Source organism: Anomalospiza imberbis, chromosome 2 (genome assembly GCF_031753505.1).
Source record: "Anomalospiza imberbis isolate Cuckoo-Finch-1a 21T00152 chromosome 2, ASM3175350v1, whole genome shotgun sequence".
NCBI lineage: Eukaryota > Metazoa > Chordata > Aves > Passeriformes > Viduidae > Anomalospiza > Anomalospiza imberbis.
The window spans coordinates 569710-579550 of record NC_089682.1 but is presented as its reverse complement, the minus strand read 5'-3'; the positions used below and the strand labels follow the sequence as shown (position 1 = coordinate 579550).

The window sequence follows — 9841 nt, the reverse complement described above, 5'->3', positions numbered from 1 at the left end:
TCTCCGGGGTCCTAGGCCGGGTCCCCGGGCAGGGCACTCGGAGGAGGGCAGGGCACCGGGGAGGGTGCCCGGGGAAGCAAAGCCGGGGACAGGCGGGCTCGTCCCGCCGCGTGTCCCGTCCTTCCCCGGCCAGCGGGCAGCGCGGCGCGGGGACAGCACACAAGTACCGGCAAGGGCAGAGCCCTCCCTGCTCCTGCTCACGAGGGGATCCCCTTCCCAGGGGCGCAGCCGAGGGGCCGGGGTGGAGAAGTGACTCGGAGAAACGAGGGAGAACCGCTGCGACCTGAGTCACCCCGGGGGGAGCGCGGAGCGGCCGGCGCCGCCCCGACCCTCCCTCAGCCTGTGCAAAAGTTGGAGGAGGCAGGAAAACAATAACAACAATAAAAAATAAAATAAAAAATAAAACCACATTGAAACCAAACCCAAAGGCCGCGTGGCTGAGCGGAGCAGGAGTAACTGGAAGCCATGCACAGCAAAGCCGGGACCGCAGCGGTCGGAGGGAGGGCAGGGGCGGCTCTTCTCGCGGGGAGCCGGCGGCGTCGCGCTTCTTCGTCTCGGAGATGAGGAAATAAATAAGTTTAAATAGCTCCTCCCGTGCCGGCGCTGGGGTGACTCGGGGTGCGGAGAGTGCCGGGGCCGCGCTGCGTTCCCGGTGCACGGCCGGCCCCGGGCCCGGCGGGACGCGTCCGGGGGTGTCCCCCCCCTACTTCTTGGGCTTCTTGAAGATCTTTAGGGGGAACTTTTTCTTGCTCTGGCCGAGGTCAACCTCGTCGCCCGTCAGGCTGCTGTCCTCGTCCCCCGGGCTCTTCTTGGCGGCCAGCTGCGGGATGCGGGTGTTCCTGGCGCCGCTGGGCCGGCAGTCAGAGATGGGGGAGGGGGTGTCGGGGTCGGTGGAGCTGGGGCTGTGCGACCGGGACGAATCCGAGTGGCTGGGCTTGCCGGCCGTCGGGTGGCTGATCTCCCCCAGGCTGGAGGACTTCTCCATGCCGTGGTTCACCATCATCATCTTCTTCATCACCATGGGGCTCTCGGGCAGCCGCTCCTGCAAAGCCGCCAGGGCGGAGGGCTCCCCGTGCCGGCTGCCGCCGTTGGGGGTGGGCGCGCCGGGGCCCGGGGGCCCGGGGACAGCCTCCTCCATGGACCTGGTCAGCAGCGTGGGCCGGGCAGCCAGCAGCTTGGGCGCCGAGCTGGGGATACGCTGGTGGTCGCTCAGGTGCGGGATGGAGGAGTCGGAGTCGCAGCGAGTTAAATCTCTGCGGTGGAGAGCGCGGAGAGAGACGGGGTCAGTGCCGGCCCGGCCCGGCCCGGCCCGGCACACACGGATGGCAGCAGCGGCTGAGGGGGCGAGGGGACCCCAGTGACCCCGAGAGAGGCTGGCAGCGAGCCCCTGCCCGCCCCCGCTCTGCCCCTCTCTGTGCCCCCAGGGTCAGGGATGCCCGGGCCGGGGGCTCACCCCGAGCAGCTCGAGGGAGCGAGGACACGGAACCGGGACACAGGCTCATCCCTCCCCATGGATCCCGGAGATGCCTCATTCTGGGATGGGATCCGCTCCTCACCATGGATCCTGGGAGGTCCCTCATTCCGGGATGGGATCCGCTCCTCCCCATGGATCCCAGGGGGATCCCTCACTGTTGATGGGATCCATTCCTCCCCTTGATCCCGGGAGATCCCTAATTCCAGGATGGGATCCGTTCCTTCCCATGGATCCTGGGAGGTCCCTCATTCTGGGATGGGATCCGCTCCTCCCCATGGATCCCAGGGGGATCCCTCATGCTGGGATGGGATCCGTTCCTCCTCATGGATCCCGGGGGATCCCTCATTCTGGGATGAGATCCGCTCCTTCCCATGGATCCTGGGAGGTCCCTCATTCTGGGATGGGATCTGCTCCTCCCCATGGATCCCAGGGAGATCCCTCATTCTGGGACGGGATCCGTTCCTCCCCGTGGATTCCAGGAGATACCTAATTCCAGGATGGGATCCATTCCTCCCCACGGATCCTGGGAGATCCCTCATTCCGGGATGGGATCCGTTCTTCCCCATGGATCCCAAGAGGATCCCTCATTCCAGGGGGACCCGAGAGCGCTCCCAGCTCGCCCCGAGCCCGGTGTCCCCCCAGGTTCCCCGGAGGGTCCCTCAGCCCTTGCCACATCCGTGTGTGCGCCCGCGGCCCCCGAACCCCCAGCCCCTGCCCGGCTCAGCCGGTGCCAAGCTCTAATCCCCGCGGGAGGAATCGGAGCTTGGCCGCCCCCACACGAAGCCATGCCCAGCCCCGCCGCTGCACGTGGTTTGTGCCCAGCCTGTGCCTACCGGTGACGGCCAACGGGGCTCCCTGGAGAGTGGGAGGCAGGAGGACGAGGGAAATGACAAGTCACAGCTCGCTCCTCCCGGCTGGATGGCTGCTGGCCCCCCTCCCCCGGGCTCCCCACGGATCGCACAGCAAGGCAGAGGCTGCCCGGGCAGCAGGATGGGGTGAGGGGCCCCGGCCCTGCCCCACGCACAGCGGGGTGCAGCGGAAGGGGAGGCAAATGGAAAGGAAAGGAGCGAGGGGAAGAGAAGCGAAAGGGGGTGAGAAGAGATGGGAGGTGCTGACCCGTCCCTCGCCCTGGAGCCCCCCTGATCTCTGCTCCTGGCACAGACCCCTGCACATGGGTCACCAAGCCTGCCTGGCACTGCACGGAGCCCCCAGATCATCTGCTATGGTACCACCATCACCATCAGCCTGGAGGCAGCTGAAGAGACCGGCAAGACAAGGGAAAACCTCCTCCACAGAGCTGGAGACGTCCAGGCAGAAGTGCAGAGATGTTCAGGAATCCCAGCCTGGTTTGGGTGAGAGGGTACCGTGAGCCCAGCCAGTGCCACCCCTGCCATGGCAGGGACACCTCCCACTGTGCCAGGCTGCTCCAGGCACCCTGTGCCAGGGCCTGCCCACCCTGCCAGGGGGGAAATTTTTCCTAATATCTGATCTAAACCTGTAATTTTTCAGTTGGAAGCCATCCCCTGTGTCCTGTCCCTGCACCCCCTGGAAATTGTCTCTCTCCAGGTTTCCTGGGGCTCCTCCAGGCCCTGCAAGGCCACACTGAGCTCAGCCCAAAGCTTCTCCTGTGCAGGTGAACAATGCCAGCTGTGCCAGTCTTTCCTCCCAGCAGAGCTGCTCCATCCCTCTGCTCATCCTGGAGCCTCCTCTGGGCTCTCTGCAGCAGCTCCAGCTCCTCCCTGTGCTGGGACAGGGCTGGGGCAGCTCTGCAGGTGGGCTCTCACCTGTGGGGGCACTGGGGCACAATCCCAATCCCTTTCCTGCTGCCCACACTGTGGGATCAGCCCAGGGCACAGGGGTTTCAGGTCCCAGTGCTCGTGTCCAGGGCCTGTGGAGCTTCTCCCAGCAATGCCCAGCTCCTTCTCCCCAGGCTGTGTTTGTGCTGGGATTGCCCCGAGCCCGGTGCAGGGCCTTGCCCTTGGTCCTGCTGAGCTGCACGAGGCTGGCACGGTGCCAGCTCTCCAGCCTGTCCAGGTGCCTCTGGATGCCCCATGCCTTCCCTGCAGCGTGTGCCCACAGCTCCGTGGCACTGCCAGGGTGCGGGGCTGCCCTGGATCTGTGTCCCTGATGATGTTTCCCAGCGCTGGTCCCACTCCTGTCCTCTGAGGAATGCACGCCTCACTGCTCTCCACAAAATGATGGCACACGCTGGAGTTCTGGCTGTCCTGGCACAGGGAGCTTGGGCAGTTCTGGAACATTCTCCTCGTTCTGGAACAAGAGCATTTCTTTAACAGAACCCACGGAATAAAGCTGGGCCCTCGTTGAGCAGCTCCAGGGAACACTCAGAGGAAAAGGGGATCCTGTGGGTGGCTGGCATTCAGTCCTGGATCTACCGGGGGAGCCCAGCTGTGCAGAACACCTCAGCTCTCCTCTTCCCCAGCAGCAAAGAGCCCTGGGCACTGCTGGCACGGTCCTTGTCCTCTCATGGAGCCCACCCGGCCGACGAGCGAGTGCCACAGCCGCATCCCGGCTGAGCCGCCGGGAGAATGGAACAATCCAAGGGTGTGAAACCCCAGGTGATTCTGCGTGAGCGGCCGGAGCCCCTCCAAGGGACACAACTGCCACGATCACACGTGTGGAGCCACCGAGCTCCCAGGGCCACCAGCGCATACTGCAGAAGGTCACCGTCACGGCCGGTGGCCCACGGCTGTCACTGGGGAACAGCAGCGGCCATGGAACACAGCGGGGCTGAACTCAGGGTGCTGGAGCCAACTCCAAAACGTGGACACGCCCACACCCCTGGGCTGGGACACCTCGGGATGCTGCCAGTGCCTGCAGATGGAATGTCACTGCCATGGCAGCCTCCAGCTCCCTCAAGGAATTCAGGAATCTCCTGCCCTTCCCAAATGTTTCTCACTCAGGGCTTACTACACCTGCAAAGGGGAATTCCTGCTGGGAATTCCTGCCTGGACACTCCTCTCCCAGGAAAGGTGGCAGAAGCCCCCACCTGCACATGCTGAGCCCTTGCTGAGATGCCACCAGGGTAGAACACCCACTTCTGGAGGTTTATTTCCTCCACAAATCCCTGGAAAGCGCCCCTTTCCAGGAGAACAAAGCGGACTTTGGCTGCAGGGGCTGGCACCAGCCCAAGGCCGGGAGTGGCTGGCACTGGGCCCCAGCAGAGCTGGAGAAAGAGCGAGGCTGTGGGGCAGAACCTTGGCACAGGAATGGTGCCGGTCAGAGCCAGGGTCAGGGCCAGGCAGGATCAGATCCTGGCAGGAATGCAGTGTCCACTCTGAACTCAGGTCATGGAGGAGGTGGGAGAGCCCCGAGGGACCCCGCGTGCCCTGGCTGGGGATGGGGGCACAGCAACACCTGCTCCCTGCACAGTCAGTGTCCCAGCTCCACCAAAGAATCTTCTTTTCCAGGAGATCCAACCCATCCCTTCTGGCTGCCACAATCACACAGGGAGAGATCCGGCTGAGGGTCGGTGATATCAACCCTTTCAAACAGCAAGAGGGCAGCAAATACAGGAGAAAATGGATTTTTTTCCAACTGAGGAGACTTCAAGGATGTGTGAAGAGGGTGAGTGTTCCTTGCTGGGCTCCTTGCTTGCTCCCTCTCCCACAAGCCTGGCAGGTTTCAATCCAGCAGGGACCAGAGCTGTCCTGCAGCGCTGGCAGCGTGTGCAGAAAATGACGACAGCAGATGGAGAGCCATGCCCTGCTCCAGGAGGATTTTCTGCCCGAGAGCAGACGCTGGGAACCCGATCCCAGGACAGCTGGTCCCAGAGCGCGGGAGATGGGCAGGCCCTCGGTGACAGCACGGCCACTGTGTCACCTCCTGGGACCGCCGTCGCTGCAGCGCAGGGTCCGTGTCCCCGCTCCTGCTGCGGCTGTTCTCAGAGCCTCGGGCCTGGAGTGGATGCACCACATGGGTTCCACCTCCTTGGAGCCCCAGGTCACCCCTCTGGGCTCATCCGGGGGGACTGAAGGAGCTGATGCCCAAGAGCACACAACTCCCGAATATTCCTATTCTGCTCATGCACAATCCCTCCAGCTGTAAGTCAGGAATATGTTCCTGAAGGACACAGGGAAGAGCTGGTGACAGCAGCAGTGCCCACCCTGCTGTGCCGGGCTCCGGGGACATCCCGGCACAGAGGAGACACCCACCACGCCAGGGACAATCCAAGGTTCACCTGGCACAGGCACAGAGACCTCCTGCATTCCTACTGGGGTACCCATGGGCTGATTTTGGGAGCTGAACACCAATGGCCAGGAACTTCTGGGAATTTCTTCAGCCCCAAATGAGCTTTTTCCTGGTGGTTCCCACAAGGAAGTGCACAACAGCAGGGACAGGATTCCTGGGATCACATGGGCTGGTCAGAGGCAGCAAGAGCAGTGGACACTCCTGAGTCCATGGCAGGACAAGAGGAAGGAAAGAGCATTCCCAGGATACTGCCATCATCCCAGATGAGGCTCAGCCTAGGCCTGGCCTATATCCCACTGATTTCCATGAAGATTATGTTCCTGAACTGTTCGGGCACATTTTCAAGAGGAAAAGCTATCCCAGGACAGGCTGGCCTTGATGGGATCCCAGGAAGGGATCAGAGGAAGGGATCTGTTTCTGCAGAGCAGCAGGAGCCCCCAACAGCTCATCCCTCCTGGAAAACGCAGAGCAGCAACTGGACAGGGAAATACCTGGGAGCCCGAGCCCTCCTCCATGCCAGCAGTGCTTCCTGCTCTTTTCCATGGATCCAGGCACTCCAGCAGCTCCACAGAGTGACCCTGCCAGCGCTCAGCTGCCTAAGGCAGGATGGATCTGCTTCCTCCTGGCTCCCTCCCACCCCACCAGGATCCACCCGAGCCGGGAGGGAGGGAGGGAGGGTGAGGAGATGGGGATGGTGAACAGAAGAAGCAGAGAGCAAAGCATGGAATAAGGAAAGCCTGGAGTACAGGAAGCCTGGGAGTGGAGGAGGAGCAGGGGGAGGACGGAGAGCCAACACCTGTTTTTCCCCAGCCCTGCAGCCCATGAGGGATTCCTCTGGGTGTTCCCACTGGGGTCCAGCCCGGCATGGCCCAGGAGCTGCCCTGGGTGTGCTCCAGCAGCCACAGAGCCCTGGCTGCCTCACCCCTCTGTGTCTGGCTCTTGGAGCACCCTCGGCTGCCGGGCTCCGTGCGTGTGGCACTAGGGACCAAGGCTTTTCTTAAGGCAAAGTCCCAAATTTGCTGTGGACGAAGACCCAACAGCAGCTTCCTCCCTTCCACCCTGCAAGAGCTGTGAATTACTCATTTCCCTGGATTCCTGACTCTCTCCCTTCCCTGAGCTTTGGCTGCCGCCTCCCTTCCTGGCTGGAGAAGGGCCTGGGCATGGGCATTTGGTGCTACAGTCCCATCTCCATCGGTTTTACCCACGTGAGGCAGGCACTGGCAGCAGAAACCTCTGTGCACACACAGCCCCTCCAGCCCCTCTCCCCCCGGGGACCCCCCGATCCCGCAGCCGCCTCCGGCCCGGAACCGCTCTGACCTTATTGGCGCCGGATCCTCTGAAGCCAATTGCAAAAGAGAAGCAGAGAGTGAGGAGTTGAGGGAGTGGCTCCCTGCCAGGATAACCCCAGCAGGACTCCGGAGACAGCGATCCCCAGCCTCGCTCGGGGGCAGCTCCTTGGAGATGTTTCTCCTGCGAGCTCTGCCCAGCCGTGGCTCTGCTGGATGGGGAGAGGCTCCAGCAGCCCCCGCCACCAGGGTGGCACACTCCTCCTCCCAAGGGAGCCAGGACTCTCTGGGGTTGTGCTCTGGTCCTTGGAGTGACTCCCTGGAGGCTCCCCACTGTCCTGCCTGCCTCCCCAGGAGGCTGAGGGATGTAAGGAAAGGCCTCCAGGACCGGGGATGTCAAGGAGGAGCAGCAATCCATTGGCCCGGCAGCGGCACTTTTAGGGATGCATCAAAGCAGGGTCTGCTTGTGATGCAGCTGGATAAAAGAGTTATCAGCACACCACAAACCCACGTCTCTGGACACCCAACTCTTCATTTCTGCTGCTGGGCTGAGCAGGGGTGATGAGGCGGGGGAGCTGCCTGCTGTCGTGCAGCTGGAGCAAACCCCAGGGGGGAGGTTCTGACTCCATCATTCCCCTGCATCACTGGCCAGGCTTTGCCATGGGAGCAGGGACAGGACTGTCCTGCTGGCACCCAGTGGTGGCCAGCTGGGCTCTGACCAGGGCAGGCCCCACTCATTCCCTCCTAACGGCCTCTGGCTCTGTCCCCTTCTCTCCCTGGGGTCCCCACACTGGATCCCGTGTCCCTCTGCCACTCTCAGGGGGTCTGCAGGGATCAGGCTTTGTCCCGGGCAGGAATTCCATGTGTCATGGGCCTCAGTGGGAATACATCACATTTAAACAGCTGTTTTGGACACAGGACATGAGCCCCAGGCTGCCAGGATGAGCCCTCCCTCCTGCAGAAGGAGGGAGGCAATGGAAGCAGGGACCAGCAGCATTCCCAGCTTTTACCAGTCAAACTGGGACAGCCGCAATTGAGCTCCCACTGGTAGGAGTTAATTAATTACACTGCTTCTCATCATCCCCAACCAACCATTACTGAATTAACTGAGATGCTGCTCTTTAATTCTCCACTGTGGAGCAGGTGCAGGAATTTCCCCCTCGGTATTCCAGACTCCAGAATGTGCCTGGGGCTGCTCAGCTTGAAGACACACGGGGCAGAGAGGGGGTGCAACATCCAAACCAGAGACCGTGAGCAAGGCCAGGAGAGATCCCAGCACCTGAGGGCAGGGGGACCCACAGGTAAGGGGATAATGGGACAACGTGCTGCGATGGGTGAAGATGTGGTGACTGGGAATGTTTCCCTGCCTGGAGAAATGATGGTGGAAAGACATTTCCCCTCTCCTCCGCCTCACCTAGAGACTTCCAGCCTTCTCCCAGCAGTCTGCTCCCCAGTACTGAGGATCAGCAGACTGGTTTTAATTTTGCCATGGAGAAAGCATGGAACAGAGATGGCATGACCTGGCAGGGACAGGATTCCCTGGTCCATCGCAGCCTTCCCACTGCCTGCATCGAGCGCCTGGGACACCTGAGGCCACGAGCACACATCCCACTGCCCCGGGGGATCCCACAGGGACACAACACCTTGGGACTGGCAGCACCCCTGACCCCGTGGGATGAGGACACCCGGGATGTCACTCGGGTGAAAGCCACCCCAGGAGCCTGATCCTGTGCTTGGGACACACAACATTCCTGTCAGGGCCCCCTTGGAGCACCAGGCAGGATTCCTGCTCCTCCCTGTCACCAGCCCCGTGAACTGGGACAGCTCTGGGACTGAGGGATGGAGGATAACCAGTCCCTAGGATGTGCCAGCTCTCCAAAGAGCCAGCTGAAAGGCAACAAGCTAAAGCCAACAAAAGCAGCTCCAACTCCCTCCTCAGACATTCCTTAGCCAAAACACCCCCATTCCTCATCCCTACCAGACCAGAGGCAGAGTCACTCCAGAACACATTCCTGAACTGCCACTCTAGCACCTCTGAAAACAATCCCAAATTCCTCCAACTGCTACCTCGTGGTCCCCACCCATCATGTTCCCTTTCCATCATGAGGACCCCAAGGAGGTCCAGGCTTCCAATTGGGCCAGGTTTGGTGATCAGTTCTGTTACCTCCTCACATCCCCTTGTTTAGGGAATACCGAGCACCTGGGAATTCTCATTTGCTCAGCTACAGTAAAACAACACCAGAGCACCTTGGGAATGCCTCCACTGAGCTCGTGGGCATGGGGATGGCCCATGGAATCCTCCTCAGAGGGTCCAGCAGCTCGGGAGAGAAGCGGAAGGAACCAAAGTGGATAAATCATGGAACAAAGGCCCAAAAGAAAAGGGCAGAAGGAACGTGAGAGAAAGAGCACCCCAGCAAGCATCAGCTCTGAGGCACGGCAGGCAGGAGGCAGCTAGAAAAGAAACAGCAATATACCCAAAGCTCCCAGTGCGACAGCGAACTCCAGAGGTGACATCAGGAGGGGGCAGGTCGGGGATGGAATCCATCTGGAGGAAATAAGAGGTGGTGTGATGGTAATAGATAGGGTGGACATGGCAAGCAGGAGCAGGTGCGGTGGTGGTGGATGAGGAGCAGGAGGTGGAGGCAGGCGATGGGCTGGAGCCGGGCAGGTCGGAGCTGAAGGACTGTCCGGAGGTGAGGCTGTGCATTCGGCGCAGGGACACTCGGCCCGCCCGCAGCGGGGCCACGGGGCCCGCCTCGGGCTGCCCCGGCACGAGACTCTCTACCAACCTCTGCGATCCGTGGCCGTGCTGCGGCTCCACCAGGCGCTGCCGGACTGTGCTGGGCAAGGCCGGAGCTGCAACGACACACGG

The 9841-nt window shown here is 61.8% G+C and overlaps 1 protein-coding gene across 10 annotated transcripts in view; it reads right to left on the bottom strand.

Moving 5' to 3' along the window:
• Positions 1–215: 215 nt before the first annotated feature.
• Positions 216–9841, bottom strand: part of STIM1 (stromal interaction molecule 1) — a 69968-nt gene continuing 60342 nt past the window's right edge. For 2 of the 10 annotated variants that reach the window (XM_068179268.1, XM_068179277.1), the window contains 3 exons: positions 9759–9825; positions 7001–7019; positions 718–1253 (listed from right to left, as the gene is read on the bottom strand). In XM_068179268.1, coding sequence (XP_068035369.1) covers positions 861–1253; positions 7001–7019; positions 9759–9825 — 479 coding nt within the window. In that variant the 3' untranslated portion in view covers positions 718–860. Of the gene's footprint in view, positions 1254–7000; positions 7020–9443; positions 9826–9841 lie in introns of all 10 variants that reach the window. The other 8 variants (XM_068179248.1, XM_068179252.1, XM_068179239.1 and 5 more) reach the window with 8 other exon arrangements.